Raw genomic sequence first — 18,059 nt, 5'->3', positions numbered from 1 at the left:
TTCCAGTGTCGGTCAAGTTATAGCTTATAGGTTTCATTTCAACCTTTGTGTTAAGTGATGGAACTTTCTGTGGTTTCTTCTGATTAATTAGTGATCTCTAATGCTCAATACATACCCTCCTAATTTAGCTAGTTATCTAATGTTAGATGTGTACTCATATATTTAAAACAATTTAGATGGATTCCAAAAACATTATTTCTTCTTGATGCATCTCCCATTGTACTCTTTCTTTTTTTCTTTTTTTTTTTCTTCTCCAAACATGGATGGAAGAAGCAATTTATTTTGTGGACTTCAGAGATGTACCAAACAGAATGGACATCAGTTCTTGATTCAGTAGTGGGCTGTTATGGACTACCTGCCCCTTCTAAATACCACTGCAAATCCCCATATGCATGGGGATAAGAAACAAGTGATGAGTATTTCCAAAGTTTGTTTGTTTGGTACAGAAATGTCCTTTAAGTTAAATCAACCTTTTTTTTTATCTTTTTTCTTTTTATTATTATTGCAAGTAGTTGGTGCTCTCAAAGGGATGGAGATTTGTTTGCCTCATGATGGCTTTTTTTTTTTCTTTAGATACTTGAAGGACATATTCTGGAGGTAGCTGTATTAAGAAAGCTAAGACTGTGATATCTGCTGCCAGTTGATACTTACATTTTCAACCTGATAATTTGGCTCAGACTGTTCTTATTTTTACAGCAGGATCACAGTAGCATGGCACCCAAGTAAAGGAGAGAAACCCGATTTTGGGGGGTGGTGGCTGGTTGGTTGGTTTTGTGTTTTATTTGTTTTTGGGTTTTTTAACCAACCAAACAAAAAAGCCCCACCCTGTTCCTTACTGATTACAGTACTAGGCCTCTTCTCATCAATGCTTTGCAAATTCGTGACAGAATGTTAATCTCCTGGGTAGCATCTGTGCTTGGGGAGAGGAGAGGTTTTGTAGTGCTCTAGCAAAATAGTCATTGTAATGACAACATTAATATAGAAACAAAATGTGTTGCTCTTTGAGGGGAGAGATGTGATCTGCATGCTTTCTGAACCCATCTTTATAGAAATAGTATTTCCTGTGCAAAAATCTTTGACATCAAAATGGCAGCTTTAATGGTCCTGTTACAGCGCATAAAATTTTTGCAAGTGCAATGCCTGTGGATTTAATTTAGGATGAATCTGAATTGTCTTTAAAAGGCTAATATTTAACTTCTGAAGACTATAACCCCAGTGTTTTGTGGTATGAGAAGGTCTTTATGCTGTGTTTTGTTATTTTGAACATTGGGGTGAGCTAGAGTATACAAACTTAAATTCACTGTCTCTTCTTTTTTCAGTATCTGGTGATGGAGAGTCATTGGTAAGTTTGCATTTCTGAAATGGCACGATTGCTCTTTGCCACATCTTTTTTGATAAATGTCTCTAATGACTGTTTAGGTTCTTTTATTAAGTACTGTGTATTTTTGTCATTATTATTGCTTTTGCTAAGGCTTCATATTGATAAAATGAAAGATACAGTTGGCTTTCCCAGTAATCCATTGACATTTTTCTGATCCGCTACATCTATAATGAGAACTGTTGGGAAGAGGTCATTATTTTCTCTAGCACTTAGCACTACAGTGTGGCTGATACCTGATTAAAAAAAAAAATTATCTCGAGCATTCTGAACAATTCTGTAACATCAGGTGTCAGAACCAGAGAAGTCGATACGAGCCTTTTTAATAGAAGGTGTTTCAGCAGGCCAGTAGCCTGTATGTAGACAGTAGGAAACTTTAAAAATAAATCTCATTTCTGCAAATCTGAATTTAGACTTGCAGTATTTCTTTTGTTGTTACACAGTGAAGTATAATAAAAGTACATGTGACCTCAAAGTTCATGACAATGTGATGTTTCTCAAACCTATAACTTTGAAATGCTTTTGTACACTCATCTGTAGTACATCATGTTTTTAGTATAAAAATCAAACTGACTTGCTTTACAGGATGAAGATTCAGAGTTTACTTTAGCAGCAGATTTTGAAATCGGACACTTCTTCCGTGAAAGGATAGTCCCTCGTGCTGTGCTTTATTTCACTGGGGAGGCTATAGAGGATGATGATAATGTATGTATGCTATCAGCATTTTATTAGTCACCGTGTACATAGGAACATTCTTTTCTGATTAGGCTAGTATGTAGTATTAATTACATGAGAATAACAAAAAACCTGAAGAGATTACTGTTACTTAGGAATAGGAAAGAATTGTTCAGCTGGCTATGAGCTGTTAATCTTCTCTCTTGGAAGGGGCTTAGTTTTAGTTACTGTGTTTGAATATGCTAGACCTGTTACTGCAGAAGATTTTATGCAAACAGTAGCAAAGCTAATAAAACCTTGGGTTTATTTTTCAGTTTGAAGAAGGTGAAGAAGGTGAAGAGGAGGTGAGATGCATACTGTATCTTTTATAGATAACTAATTACCTACTGCATTCCAGTTCCAGAAATAGTCCTGCATGGAGCAGAAAATAGTTGTTCATAGATGCTCTTGTGTATAAGTCTTTCCAAGTTCAGCATTCCTGACTTACAAAATCTATGGCTGTTCTACCTCTTCAGAAATACTTCCTGCAGGAACATTTATTCATTTTTTTCTCTACTATTTTGAAAGCTGCTTTCTCTCAGAAATTAAAGAGGGTTTTTTTTGAGCACCACATTATAAGAACCTCCAGTCATATTTTTAAATTTGTTATTTAGACAGTAGCGGAATTCAGTTGTTAACTCTTATTTGTCATAGGCTTGAAAACTAGCTTGCTAAATGTAAAGTAAAAAAGGGAGAATGTGCAAGTGCTCAGGATAAAAGCTTAATTTAGGCTGGAATTTCTAGTATTACTGACAGCTCTGGTCCATTTACAGTAGTGTTGTATGAATACAAACAAACTGTGAAAGGCTTTGCACAAAACCACTAAATGATACCACACTTAAATGAACCAATATCCCCTACAGGTAATTATATTTTTATTTTATGGCTTTTACTGTGGTGTTCTTGGTGATTGGTTAAAGGTAGATGCCAGACAGTCAAGTTCAGCGTAGCAGAGTACATCAGAAGCTACTGAGCTGGTGGCCCGATGTGAGCTGGCAGCATTCAGCATGCAGTCTTTTTTCTTTCTTTGCAAGTTGCAGTACAGACTTAGGGGTTGTTGAGTGACTAAAGGTTTTCTTATTTGTATTTTTTAAGCTAGGTCTTGATAGAAGTGTACCTGTATTTTTAATCTGTCTCTAGTGCCAGATATTACTACTTGGATGTAGGTGTGTGTACAACAGAGTATGAAAATGCTGCAAAGTCCTGTGCAGGAATACATAGCCCATCCACAGTAATCCAAATAACAAAGACTCTTTGGAAGGAGTTCAAAACAAAGGACAAAATTGGACATATATACTTATTACCAGAACTGTAAAATTCCAAATAATATGTCAAGTAGAAGTTAAAAAATTGCTGGGAGTCTGCAGCAACTTATGTAGGAAGGTTGCCTTAAGCCATGTTAAATTTTTTTAATCTATGTTTTAAATCTTCTTTTAAAGATTTTGCTTTAAGATTTTGAAGATGCTGAATTCTTTTAAGTCAGCCCAAGTAGTTTTAATGTTGACATCTGAAACACTCTGGAATACAGTGGTAATATAATTTGCTATTTTGTTTTTTTCTCCATTACAAAAAGTTGCACTTTTAACCTGTTTTAATTTCTGTTAGTTTATCTCTATTTTGTCATAGGAGTTGGAGGGGGAAGAGGAGGGAGAAGAAGAGGAAGATGCAGAGAGTGATCCTAAGGTAAGGATTTTTGTGTGCTTAGTCATAACACAGCCTGTAATTGTGAGGTAATTGTAACTAAGGTCCTAATAGTTTATGAAAAGATGAATAAATTATTAAAAACCAAAAACCACCCTAGCTCCTGACTGCAATGTTTTCATCTTCTTCAGCACTCAAATTGCTCTTAAAAGTTAATGTTCCCCATAAATTGAGAAAATGTAGGGTTTGTCTTCCAGCCTGCACCAAGAAAGACATAATCTCTGAACTGTGTGCCTTTACTTCTTAATGGTATCTCTGTGTATAATAAAGATAAATATTTTTCCTTTAGAAAGGTCATATTCAAATATTCTGTGGCTGGACTTCAACTTAGAATTAGTCTGACAAATTTCAACTAGCTTGTTTATTTGTTTCTTTTTTCTTAAATTGTTCTTTCTGGTTGTCCTGATGGCTGCAGGTTAGACTCTGCATGTCCGGATGCAGCTAGAAATGAAAAACAGTTAGTTTCCCAACTTTGAGTTTCAAACTTTACGAGACCTGGTTTAAAATTCAGCCTTAAGGTTTAGTGCTCCTTCTGATAGGTGTTTTTCAATCCTTCAGTCATGGTAAGGTTAATGCTTACACTTAGTGAAGCTTGGGACAGTGATGACACTCATGTTCATTTAGTTCTTAAAATACCAGCTTTTTTTATAAAGGCACAGATGAAAAAGTGAGAGGCATGCAAAACTGCTTGATCTTTGGATGAAAGTCTTAACAGCAGCTTAACATGTCAGTCTTCTGATGTAGGGCTTTATATGCATCGCCATACCACTAGTAAATGCTTTTTGTCACCATATCAAGAATTCAGCCTGTTTTTCTTTAATGAAAAATACTGTATACTAAAGAAAGTCTGTCTTGTGGAAGGGTTGATCAAATGGGATTAGAATGACAGAAACTACTCTGCAGGATCAAAATGCAATGGTGTACCTGTAGTGGGAAGAAGTTGGACAGCTGAGAAACAAAATGTTAGTTCTGAGTCAAAGTATATTTGTGCTAGGTATCAAATATCCTTTGAAAGGATTTGGTATTCTGTAGAAAAAAAGCTTAAGGTATCTTGGAAGGTTATGGTTGTTGCCTCCTGTATTACTTTGTACATTTCACTTTTCATTCATGCTGACAGTTCCTTTCAATTTTTTCCCATTTAGGTGTAATTTAAGTCTGTTTATCATTCATACATTTCTAGGTAAGGTGGAATTCCATTCATACCTAACTTCCAAGAGTCCCATTTGTAGCCATGCAATGTGGTTTGTTTTCTAGGGTTTTCTGATTCTTTTTTTTTTGGTTGGTTGTTTTTTTGTTTTGTGGTGTTTTGTTTTTTGGTTGGTTTTTTTTTTTGTATGGGGAAACAAAATGGGAGAATGGTGACTTGAGAGTTTAGGTTTTATTAGTAAAAAATAGGAAGAAGTGTGTGTAGAGATGAATGCCTTTAAATCATAAAACTAGATTTTTCAGATTGACCTCTGTCTTCCTGGCACAACTTGTGCTTTGTCTTTGTACATACAGTTTGACTGCTACAAACATGTACACATGATAAAAGATACTGAGACTTGTCAGATGTTTTTTCCTTTTTCTGATTTGATGTTGCATCTCTTTACTGTTTCTATTGAACTTGCGAATTATTTCTTAAATATCTCTTCTGCTCTTGAACTCTTGTAAGTCGTCAGCTTACATAGTATGTCTCTTCCAACATTACTCTTATTTATGCTGCCTGACAAAGGCAGTCAGTCACTGTTTTCTTGAGCTCTCATGATTCTGAACAGGTATTGCTCTCCTGCTCATCTGTCTCTTTATAGAAAAGAAGAAGAACATCCCTTCTGTTGTATAATATCATTTTTCACCATTCTTCATAGAGAACAATGCCTGCAACATGTATTTTAGGCTTGTACCATTACTTAGGGGAAGCTGTAATCTTCCCAACTCATTCCCTCTCTGCGTTTATAGGTACCCTTCTTTGCCTTTGTTAACCACAGCTCAGTTTTGAGGGGGTTTTTTGTTTGTTTTGTTTTGTTGGTTTTTTTTTTTTTTTTTTTGTGTGTTTTTTCCAATCTGGTATGCTTTGAGAAGCCAGCCACCCTGCCTCAGCATACTTGCACTGTTTATTCACCTGTGGTGGTAAAACATCTGTGTGTCACAACAGTTTATACATTGTCCTGCAATCTGTTACACAGCTGTTTTCCCTTAAAATTAAAAATTGTCAGCCACTGGCTTCAGTTTTTTAAGTCAACTTGGAATTCTTTTTTTTGTCGTTTAAGACTCGTACCCCTAATACCGTTCCCCGTTCATCCCATTTTCTGGTCCTGTTTTCCCTTGTCCCCTGCTAGTCTTTGCCTTTTAGTCCCTCCCCTGCTTTTCTTACATCTAGAACAGTTTTCCTCTTTATGTACACAAAAAATACTTGTTCTTTGGTCTGTTTTGCTTTGAAATAAAATTTTTCCCCTTTGGTCATTTCAATGTTGCCTCCTTCTTTATTGTTGTACTACATTTGCTACATAAATGTCAACACTTTTTGCTTTGTTAACATTTCCTCCTTCCTTCCTCTCACTCCTGTCAGTTTTAAGTACATTTGAGTTGTTCAGTTAGAACCAGATGATTATCATCTCTTACACAAAGCACTTATGCTATATATAAGTTGTGTCTTCGGAAGACTGAGCAGTCAGATGATTGGAAGTAGCTTCAGAAAATGCTACAAAACCAGATAATGTAGTTTTTGTCCAGTGTATTTTTCTTTGTGCCTGCATGCCCTGTTCCTTTAGCTGCCTTTACTTCACGTTACTGATGCTATACGTGAATTGAGAAGTAGCTGACAAGGTAGTAGATAATGCTGTTTTGAATTATGCACTAAAAAGCTGCTCTGGGGAGAGACTGCATGTGCTTCAAGGTGCTTAGTCTATCTTCTAAGTAACAGCGGCAGAAGGGCCTGTTAACAGCAAATTCATTTTCAAACTTGGAAGCATCCTGTCCAGTTGGGGAGGAGGCAGTTCAGACCACTTGCTTAGTAGCTTCAGCTGGCTCTGGGTTTACTTCCAGTGTATTTATTTGATACCCTTGTTTTTCCTCATTCAAGAACAAAGATTAGAAATTGAACAAAGATAAGGTTTAGCTTTAGGACTACTAACTGGACTATTTCGTAGTAAGGCAGGTGAAATATTGAAAGGCTTTCATCCTTCTCTGCTGAAAAGTACATCAGCTTTAGTGCCTACTGCCTGCATTGATCCCACTGTTGGCAGCAAAGGCTGGGAGTCAGACGAGATCTTGATGGGCTACCTGTGCCTGCATGGCTGCTTTAGCGGATGGGAAGCTTCCCAAAAAGTGATTTGTAAAAGTACTGAGGTAACAGCTCGATTGCTCTTTGAATCACCTAGGAATGTATCCTGCCTAATCTGTTTAAAACATTGAAGATTAATAGAAATTCAGTGTCTCTTTCAGCAGTAACTTTGTGGGAAAAGATCTATTTTGAAAGGATTAAATTGCTAAGTGTCATGGGTACTTTGGGCTTATGCCCCTGTTCTCTAGGACACCAGATTAATTGCATGGGTAGATGCAGTGGGCTGTGTGTATGAAAGTCATGAAAGCAATATTACTTCAGACCTGGTTTTCTGCTACATTTTAGCCCTATGATCCTGCAAGTTTTAGGTGAAATTCCCTCCTTAAATTTGATGCATGTCCTCTATGTCCATGAGCAGCTGATACAGTTTAGCAGATGTAATTGCTGATGTCTGAGCAAGTGGTTTGTATGTAAGCTAATTAACTCAGGTTTCTTACATTGTTCTCCTGGGTAGTCAAATGCCAGAAGAAAAATGTTCATGTCCATTGTAGCAAGAGTGTGGATTTTTTTAATTCCGAGCAAGTGATGCAATAAGTAAGAGTCAGTGACAGAAAAGCTTTATATTGATGCTTGTTAGCAAAAGAGGAAAAAACAGCTGGAAGTCTCACTTATTTAGCTTGTATATCTCCACTAGAACAGTGTCTCAAACTGGAATCAGAGTAGTTTAAACTCCTTGCACGGACTAAGTAACTATTATGGAATACTTGGAAGATAGAAAAATAAAAAAATTCTACCACTTTTCACATGAACTAAAGTCATTGTTTGTGACTACTGTAGAGACATGACAAGAAGAAGAATTCTTTTGTCTCTTGTGCTGGTAGTGGACTTTGCAGATAAATTTATTTTTAAATAAGATGCAGTTCCCTTTCATTTTTGCCAATTAAAGTCTCTCTGGTCTTTATTACCTGGTCAATGCACTTTTGTAAGACATCTTGGGAAGTTAATCTAGGGAAACACAGCATGAATGGAAATCTTGCTAGAATAGGGAGATAAGCAGTGCAGAGTGTCTAAAGCCAGTAAATGGCCTGGTAGTGGGTGGGTGACCAAATGTCACCAGCAGCCGAGCACCACGGGAGGAGCGAGCTCAACCTTAACAGCTTTGCCTCAGGGAGTACGGATGTCGACCACACTCTCAGCTTGAGGTCTGGTCCCCGATCTTCCAGGACCCATTAGAGGCCAAGAATAAGTTTCAACATGCATGTACCTGATGGGGCAGCTGTAACTTGAAGAAAATCATATCTGTGCTGTTGTCATCTGGGGATTAGACTGTGAGATGCTTTATACAAGGCTGATGTGAGCTCCATACTGCCTTCAGGTACCCGTGCTGGCTTGCTCAGTGAGAGCTGTGCCGTACTGTGGAAATGGTGGAATAAAATTGATTATGTTGGAGTCTGGATCTGAGATACTGCCTTGTTACTTATGGCCTGCTTAAAGATTTTGTATATATGGTCAAGATAGATGTGCCCTCAGCTGTAAGCTAAAAATAGCACAAACTTAGCGGTATTTCTCTGAAAATTCTCAAACAACTGACTGGTATCCAAAAACCCCTTAAACTGTACTTTTTTTTGGTCTGAGGACAGTAATCAACAGTGAAAGGTCCTTAAGAAGGAACTTTGTAATCTCTGTGACTCTGTTTTTACAGCCTAAAGATTTATATGCAATAATATGATTTAAATGTTTACAGAAATAAAGACAAGTATAAAGAAAATATGAGGAAGTTTATTAGTAAATATAACAAGGGTTTTGGTTGATCATTAAAATTTGGCTGAACTGGTTGCAATGGTGAATCTATATTGATAACAGGTGAATAGGAAGGAAGAAGCAAGATGGAAAGATTAAGTGTTTTCTAAATAACATGTTTGTTACTTGATGATGGCTCTTATCCAGAGTGCATGGGAGAGGGGAAGTGATGGTGTGCACTACTCTGTAGCCATGTTCAAATACAAAGCCGTTATAAGAAAAATAGATACTTTTGGAAAACTTTTTGATAAAAATTTTGCTGTGCTTTGCTTGCCTCTAAACGAAAAGGAGCAGCTTGCAGTGTATTACCAGTGGCAGCCAGATACATTGGGTGGGGGTTTTTTGAGAGAATGCTAATTTTGTGTTCTGTGTAAACATATCCCTCTTTTCAAGAGAGAATTCATGCTGTATTTAGTCCCAGATCAGTGAAAATGAATTCACACTAGTGTTACTTGGAACCCCAGGCAGATGAGAGTACAAAATTGAAGTTAGCCAGATGTGCTGGGGGAGGAAAACCGCAAGAAGTCTGAAAGGTTTTTGGCATATCTGTGCAGAAGAGGCAGCGTTTGGCTTTAATCCAGACTGCTGGTGGGAATGGTAGTGACCACTGCAGCCCTAAAGCAGTTTAGGTGAGGAGGAGAATAATAGTCAAGGGCAAAATTTATGATAAGGAATCTTAGTTACACCTGGTTTTCACTACAGGCAAAATGCTGAAGTTGTCTTAGCCCTTGATTACTTGATGTATAATGAACTCCTGCATGTTTACTTCTTTTACAACACACAAAGTTCTTCAGTATAGTTACTAAGAAACATTGTATTTTGCGGTCAGTGACATTCAAGGTGTCATGTTTTATACCTGTGTTTTTCTTTAATAGAATTCAGCAGATTCCTGTGGCTGCTATTTGTTTATAATAAGCTATATTAAGAATGGTAAAGGGAGAAGCAAACAGGAAATACACTGAATAAAATCCTTCTGCTTTCTAAGAATCCTGTTTTACAGCAAAAAAGCAAGAAGTGCAGTGTAAAACCAGAAGTTTTTAGCTCTTTGTGTACTTGTTCTCCCTCCCAAATACACTTCCTTTTGCCAAAGGGGAAGTTGTTTTACTAGCTAATGAAGTTGTTTCTACTTTTACATATTCAGAGTAACATGTGGACTTCTTGCCCGGTGTTACACTTGTGAATAGTTACCTGCTGGTGATGCAGAACCTACAAGAAATCAACACATTAATTACATTTTTATCACCTTAGCAGAAAGGGCAAGGCTTCTAAGGAAAAACTCAAACGTGCTGCAGAATAAGCAGCCTCCCTGCTCTGCCGTCCTCCCTCCTCAGAGCTGGAGAGGAGGTGGCAGTTTAACAATAAACTGTTTATTTGGAACTGAAAGGTCAAATTGAGCTTCTGGTTGGGGGGAGTAGAAGGTGGTTTGTGTTCTTGTTTGTTTGAGCCTTGGCCTACAGGATGGGAGTGTAAAGAACACAAATGTAGATTAAAAATTTTATGGGGTACCGAGCAGGGGGAGACCCAATAAATATGGTGACCTGCGTTCAGATCTTTATTATCTAGCTTGGGTTTACATGTAGCTTTTTTTGGTCCGTGCTGATGATATCTCTAGCTAATTCAGTACCGTGCAGCCAGTTTCTTTTATTTGTTGAAGTATTTTCTTGTATGCCATTTTGATTTTTAATTGTGGTGGTGTTTTTTCTTTCTTTTTCCCTTTTATACAGAAAGATTCCAGCCAACCTGCTGAATGCAAACAACAGTAATAAGGAAATACCACTTGGAAGTGATATTTGAACAACTTGTAACAAATATTTGGATACCTGGCCTGCAGTTCAGGATATTCCATTGCTGCAGCACAATCTTATTAACAATGCTTAAAATTAATTTGTTTTAAAATGCATGATTTTCACTAACTTTTATTGCTTAACATGTACAGTGGCAACTTCAATGCATTTGGGAAATATGAGGTTTAAATAAAGCACACTCTACAGCCGTTGGTACACTGTAGCTAAGTATGTCAGTAGGCCTTTAGAGCCTTTTGCCCTATGCATAGGGGAATAGTCCAGACTACCAAGTAAGGATTATCCATTTTCTTGTTAAACATTGGAAGTTGTGGAATAGCGATGTGCTGAGAAGCTAAAGTAAATGGATCACATGTATGGTAGCTGAAACAGATAGAGCAATATGACTTTTTTGCTAGTTCCTTCCCCCTTTTTTTAATGTTTCTTGCAACCTACAAATTGAACTAGTGCTTGAGCAGCTTTAAATGTCATATTTATTATCTCGGTAAAACCAATTGAATTGAAGTAATTTTACTTCATTGAAAGGAGTGTCATATTTGAGACTTAGTTGTTCATCTTACTATTTATTTATTCATGTTTGTAAGTACTTTGACAGAACTAGTGCTTTTTAATAGTTTTTAATATACTTGAAAAATCTTCTTCCTCTTTTGCATACACTATGGGTACTTGTAAAACAAATAATTTGAATTGATCTCAATGTAGTAGTCTAGACAGAAGAAACGAACTTGCATCAAAATGAAAACTCTTCTGGATGAAGATCAAAATGCAAGGGCCGCACTGTTGCTGTTGATGGAAGTGGGTTGCAGCCAAAGAATCAGAAAATTTCCAGTAGTCTTATTGCTTAGTGTCCAGCATGGAAGGACCTTTCACTATGAACACAGAAGCGTATCAGAATTCGGTTCAATAAATCTGAAGTTTTGGTGTCTTACTTGCAACACTGAAATTATTCCATTCCACAATTTGTTTTATTTAAAGCTCTGAAGTCTTCAAAACTACCTTGTGTTGCGTGGCACTTCAGGTACACGTTTCTAGTTTCAGCATCCATTGCCAGCCTCTGGCAGCAGTTGAATAGCAGCTGTATCAACACTGTGACCAGGCATGTAGAGTGCTCCAGCCTTACCTTACACATTTGTAACTTAATACAGTGTTTTCAATTTGTACAGAATAGATAGAATATTCTATTAAAGTTGTGAAACCTGATCGTTGGTGCCTGTCTGGTCCCTAATGTTTCCTAGGCTAAATGAATACCCCTTGGGCTTGCGGTAGTGAGCGGTGAAGTGTTTAACCAGGGCCGTGCCAGCTCTTTGGCCTCGCACAGCTCTTGTCTGAACATCCTGCTAGTTGCTGTTGGTGTCAAAAGCCAAAGAAAAGAAGCCCTTGTAAATATTGCATTATGGAGTTCTTTGATGTAAACCAGAACAAATGTGCTCCATTGGCAAGTAAGCAGTCTGGAATGTTTTGTAGGATCTGGGTTTTTTAGGAGGCAACATCATTATTAAAGATTCCACATGATTTATGCGGTTTGGTCATGGACTAAGTGAGGTGCTGGGGGACATAAACTGGTTCATGACATGTTAAGATATTCCCACACCACTATCTTGAAGAAAATGTGTAGTAGTAATGCTCAGGTGACATACAGTGCTAGGGTGGGAATAGGGTTAAGTTCTGGAGATTTGAAAAAAACAAAACAAAACAAAACCCCCAAAACTTATAAAATTAGGTTTTGGTAACCAGGCATTAGGCTGTAGTGTACCAGGGCAGGCACAGAGAACAGTGTAAAGGCACATCTGACAAGGAGAAGAATAATGAATAGAGTTTGTGCACGTGCAAACTGGCGAATAACAGTGCCTGGCCTGTGAAACAGAGCTTTGACCAGCTTTTTTATTTTTTACATAAAAAGAAATTGAATTATAGTTCCCCCATTCTGAAGAAGTACTTTCCCCTACATGGTTTAAGAGGAATGCTGCTACCTGGAGATAAACATCTGCAAATTAGCACACCGAAGTAATTTATGTGCATGAATCCCGAAAGACTAATTTTGAGAAAACGGGAAATTCCAGAACATGTAGAGCAAATGTGCCAGTGTTCAGGAAGCGCAAATGAGATGGGTGGGTGACGAAGCTGCCTGGTGCGATGTTCATCCTCGGGAAAGTGATGGGAAAGCTGAGCTGGGATTTGGTACAGCAGAGTTAGCGCTGGTCGACACAGCCTGGTAGAAAACAGACCATGTCAAAACCCAGCCATGCCCTCGCCACAACAGATCTAGCTGATGGCAAAGATGAGCATTTCATAGGCTGCTCTGGTTTCAGATGGTTATTTATAGACTTTTTCTACAGGAAAATTAACTAACAGGTACTTGAATAGCTCCGCTCATTCCTTCAGCAGAACAGAGTATGGGTTGGTTGTCAGAATGTCACAGCTGGACAAATCCTGGCTGGATGGTAAATACAGGGAGCGTGGGTGTGCGAAAAGGAGGTAAGAGTGATTAACTGTTGGAAAATAAAATTTTTTAAAAATCAGTATTGGTCTTTTCTGAAGACTGTGCCTTAAGACAAATAAATTGGGGGCCCTATGCAAAGGAAAGGTGGGAAGTCTTAAAAATGGTGAGGCGATACCGAAAAAGTGAGTCTGCGTGCATACACGCCTGATTGCCATCACAGCAACCCAACAAAAGAAACTGTGAAGCTCAGGCTGTGGGAACACGCTCTTTTGATGCAGTCTTCGTGTCGGTGCTTCTCATTCGAGGGGGGAAAAAAAAAAAAAAAAAAAAAAAAGCAAGCTCCATTTCTGGGTCTGAAAGTTGAAGCAGCTGGAAGTGCTCCAAGCGAGATTAATTTGGCCTGTCGCCTGCTCGGGCTGCAGCGTGATTAATGGCTTCTCAGCGCCTCGGTTGTCTAGGAAGAAAGCCTTGGAGGTACTACCCCGCTGCCCTATCTGATACAGAAACAAATGGCAAATATTCTGCTTCCAGCTGAAAACGGGACGGGCTGCGGTTTCTCGGGAGTCTTGCACAGCATTAGGGGACCTTCCCGGGAGCTGGGTGTCCGGGCTAACAGAGCTTTCGGTCCAATTTCGCTGTGTTCAGTTATCCGGGGTTTGCTATCTGGTTAGGATTTGTGGTAGCTGGAAAAATTAAAATGGTCTCTGCGTGTTTCCACACTCATTAAACAGGCTTTTCCTGTTTTAAAATAAAGGAGACTTGTAATAAATTCATCCTCAGTTAAGTGCTGCCTTGACGGCAGTTCCTCAAGCAAATGAGGTCTCGCCGAGGAAGCCAGCTCAGCACGGCGCGGGCCGGCGGAGGCCCACGCTGGAGAGGTCAGACTAGTCATGGCATGAGGAAATCGCTCGCTTCTTGCCAGCTCGGCCATTCGGGAGGTGAGTTGAAGATGCGAGACATGCCCCGGCTACCTGACGTTACAGGGAGCACATAACCTTATGAACTAGCACTTGAAGCTTGCACCTTCTTCTGAAGCATCTTGGCTTGAGCCTTTTTGGAAACAATTACAGCTCGGAAGTGAGGAGAAACATCCTTTTCTTGTTAAACTCCAGCAGTGGATTGTGCTGCTAGGTGGGAGACTTGCTTCTCCTGCCGCTGGAGCATGTGTTATGTGCCCCAAAGCCTTGCCATTGCTAAACTTCACCTGGTCCCCTGGCTTTTCGTGTCCATCGGCATGTGGCTTTTGGAGAAACAGTTTACTTTGGGCTCCTGCAAAACACCTCTTGATAGCCTTGCTGTAAATGGCAATGCATAAAAAACCCCAAAAGTGCTGCATTCATGCTTCTTTATCCTCTGCCTCTTCCCATGGATAAATATCAGTATTATTTCCCAAATAACGTCTGGGAGGTATTGATTTTGTGTCAATATAGTATCTGTTCAGGACTCCTCTCTGGAAGCTGAAATCCTCACATTTTTTACCTTTGTCGCCCATGTTTTTTCACTATACTCATAGTGTGCAAACTGCTCTGTAGCTGTGACCTGTGCATGGAAGAACCTTCAGCCTCCTTTTCCCAAACAATTTATAGTCTTATAGTCACCACACTAATAGCAGGCAGAGCTAGTTTTTTCCATGTGCTCACATTGCTGTCCTAAATACCTCCAGCCTCTTGTGGGCCAGGAAGCCCAAACAATAAATGCTGCAAGTCACTCAAGTTTGACAAGCATCCAAAAAAAAAAAAAAAAAAAAAAAGTCCATCCAAGCCTGGGCGCTGTTAATGAAGCATCATGTGAATGAAGGCTGAGCTGTTCACCAAGTGCCAGCTTTTGTTTCCAGACCGGCTTTCCCCTCTGCTTGTTCACCTTGCCATTACACAAGCAGAAGCGCACGCTCCACCCAGCAGCGCCCTCGCCTCTTGCACAAGCCGCCTTAACCTCTGGTTTTTACCGTGGGAATCCGGACACCTCGTGGGGATGCCAAACCAGGTTAATACAACCCAACGAGCGTGTGCGCCAAATGCCAGCGCCTCTCCGCACAGCCTCCCGGCTTGTGCAAACCTTCAGGGTAACAGTCCTGTGCTGAAAAAAAAAAAAAAACCAACCAAAAAACAAAACAAAAAAAAACACCTCCTAGCAAATTTTCCTTTCCCAAAGGAGCTGTCGTCAGCGACGCAGCGGCTTCTTGCTGATTCGCCCCTGCATTGCTGCTTGCCCCCAGCATCTGCAAGTTAAACATAACCCATCCCAGACCCATCCCAGCTTAAGAAAAGGTCTGAAGAGCAACGGTAGGAAAAGGAACTCACTCATTATGCAGCATGACTCAAAGGGGAAAAATAATAAATATATAAAATAATAATTTGCCCCTGCTTGGGGCAGAAACCAAACAGCATAGGATGATGCTGGGAAAGAAGGACCATTGGCCTGTCACTGATGCAAATCTTTGCACCATGCAAAGATTCCTTGCGTGCTGTTAAGCTGATCTTTTTGCAAAGCAGATTGACTCCGGAGGTTGTTGAGTTCACCCACCTTGTGGGGGTAAAGGAGGAACTTCCCTCAGTGTTTTAGCATTAACACCTACTTGACCAACAGTGGTAAGGTCACACTTAGGAGGGACTTGTGGAGCTTTTTTCCCTTTTCTAATATTTTGTTTTAATTTTACCCAATTTTCTGGTCTTCCTTCTGCCTTTTCATGCTCCTGACTTACAGCACATTTCAAGCTCTTTAATTCGCCTGGACAGAAAAAGAGCGAGAGAAGGAAGGTTGGGTGCAAAGTTAATATTGGAGCCACTACCAAAGCAAACTCCTGAAGTTGGCGATGGAATATAACTTGTTAGGGGAGTTAAAGCACTTGCCGTAAAGGTCACATAGAACTCCTGCACACAAGTGAATAGTTCAAGGCATTCTGATGCAGAGAAAAACCAATTAAGATATAACTGCTGCTGACATTCCCCTAAGCCGTTTCATCTCTTACCGCTTCAAAAAAGCAGGGAAAAACAAATTATGTACTTTCAATCTGAGATTTATATAGGATGAATTGTTGCTTAGCCTATGAAAAGATCAAAAAGGAGATCTCTGAAGACAGATCATCTACTAAGAATGCTGGACTGTTATTATACCAAAAAAAAAAAAAAAAAAAAAAAAAGAGGTTAATAAGCATGGTCCAGGTCAAAATGTAGGCAAGCGTGAAGTGTGCAACAAAGCATTCACAAGGGCTGCTTGCTCGGGCGTTTCAAAGCCGGGCGGCAAGAGGGCAAATCCCTGAGCCGGCATCTCGCGCGGCAGCACTGCACGCGTGTTCGGCTCCGCGCCGGGGCTCGGCAGAGCTGCTCTGGCTGGAAACTCCTGCGCTCAGGGAGGAGATGGCTTGGCTTGTGTCAGGATCTCCTGGCCTGGAGAGGAAGGGATGGAGCCCTCCCTCCCGCTGACCCCCAGCGTCACCTTGTACCTCTGGGGACCAGGGGTTTCAGTCCCTTCCCCCCAGCCGAAGAGGCTGCAAATGCCCTGTTTCACTGGGGACTGAGCTGGCTGTGAACTCATTACTGTTACAGCTGGGGACGGCAAACGAGCAGCGCTCTGAACGCGCACCCCCGCCTCGCAGGGTGAGCTCAGCGCTGTTCCCAAAACCAAGCAGGGGTGGGGACCGCCCGTGTGAGCCCTCCTGGCCCCGGCCAAGAGCCACCGGCTGCTTTGAAGCGTCCCGGAGAGATGGCAACCAAAGGAGAGAGCTGCAGTAGCCAGCCCAGCTCCAGCCCAGTGAGCCCCCCGGCACGGCGGGGCTCCTCGGCCGGGCATGGGGAGCGCTGCACCCCCCATCTCCTTCTCCATCCCTCACCCCCCTCCTCCGCACTTGGCCCCATCTGAGGACACCGGGTGGGAGAAGAAGGAGGAGGAGGAGGAGGAGGAGGAAGAGAAGGCGGCCTGGCCTCCCTTTCCCACCCCAGCAGCCTCTCCCAGCACCCGGCCCGACCAGTACGCAGGGTTTACTGGGCGCGAGGAACCTGCCAGCACCGTTTCACCTGGGGTCTGATTTCAAAGCCAGCCCTGATGAAGACGTTGGGTGAAGGCAAAGCAAACAGACACCGTAATTGCGGTGTGCGCTTTCTCATCTCCGTGGCAAGTTGCAAAATGTGCCGCCTCCTCCCTTGTCAGCCGGGCTTTAATTGGCTTTAATGAAGAGGCAATTACATGATTTCAATTTTTAATTAAAGGGGGTGGCGGTGCAGGGGAGGGGGGGCCCGGCCCCCTTCGAGCACCACAGGAGATCTCCGGGCATGGTGTGCAGTAGGGTTAGGGGGGGCTCGCTTGTCGTCCCCCTGGGCTGGCAGGGCTTGGTGGGAGGCTCTGGGGCGACTGGTGGGAGCAGATGGAAGCCGGCTGCCTCCCAGCCACGCTGCCGGCACTTTCGGATCCTGTCCCGGCACCCCCAGGCAAGATGTAATCAGCTTTTTTGGTGTCGGAGCCAGCACATCAAAGGGACAGCAAAGAGCTTAAAAAAAAACCCAAACCCCAAAAGCCCTCCAAAGCCAAACCAAACCCTCCCCACACATTGCACCAGCCAGAAACACCTCCTGGATAGAGCACTGGGTGGTTGCTGGCAGGGGGAGGAGCTGCTGGGGTGGGATGGGTGTCTGAAAGCTAAATCAGAGTCACAATTAGGAACTCAAAACATTTTATTTTATTTATTTATTTATTTATTTTATTTTATTTTATTTTATTTATTTATTTTATTTATTTATTTTATTTTATTTATTTATTTTATTTTATTTTATTTTAATTAATGCCAAGCAGTAGGAAACACCCTCCTCATGACCTGCACAGCGAGCACCAAGGTAGGACTAACCCACCCCACTCACGTGTGCACTTTTCTGTAGACACCACCTTGTCCATCTGTCCTAACACGTGACCAGGGAGGGAAAAACAGAGGCACATGGTAGAAATCTCCCATGGGAAACAGTGATAGTTGCA

At 40.9% G+C, this 18,059-nt stretch overlaps 1 protein-coding gene across 5 annotated transcripts in view; it reads left to right on the top strand.

The window, feature by feature from the left end:
• The window catches only part of NAP1L4 (nucleosome assembly protein 1 like 4), a 29,017-nt gene extending 17,160 nt beyond the window's left edge, over window positions 1–11,857 (top strand). For 2 of the 5 annotated variants that reach the window (XM_042784852.1, XM_042784853.1), the window contains 5 exons: window positions 1,320–1,342; window positions 1,964–2,083; window positions 2,368–2,397; window positions 3,719–3,775; window positions 10,580–11,857. In XM_042784852.1, coding sequence (XP_042640786.1) covers window positions 1,320–1,342; window positions 1,964–2,083; window positions 2,368–2,397; window positions 3,719–3,775; window positions 10,580–10,618 — 269 coding nt within the window. In that variant the 3' untranslated portion in view covers window positions 10,619–11,857. Of the gene's footprint in view, window positions 1–1,319; window positions 1,343–1,963; window positions 2,084–2,367; window positions 2,398–3,697; window positions 3,776–4,935; window positions 4,974–10,579 lie in introns of all 5 variants that reach the window. The other 3 variants (XR_006164641.1, XM_042784854.1, XR_006164642.1) reach the window with 3 other exon arrangements.
• Window positions 11,858–18,059: the final 6,202 nt, after the last annotated feature.

The sequence above is a fragment of the Tyto alba genome, unplaced genomic scaffold (genome assembly GCF_018691265.1).
Source record: "Tyto alba isolate M040663 unplaced genomic scaffold, T.alba_DEE_v4.0 Super-Scaffold_8, whole genome shotgun sequence".
NCBI classification, from domain to species: Eukaryota; Metazoa; Chordata; class Aves; order Strigiformes; family Tytonidae; genus Tyto; species Tyto alba.
This window is presented reverse-complemented; position numbering and strand designations above follow the sequence as displayed.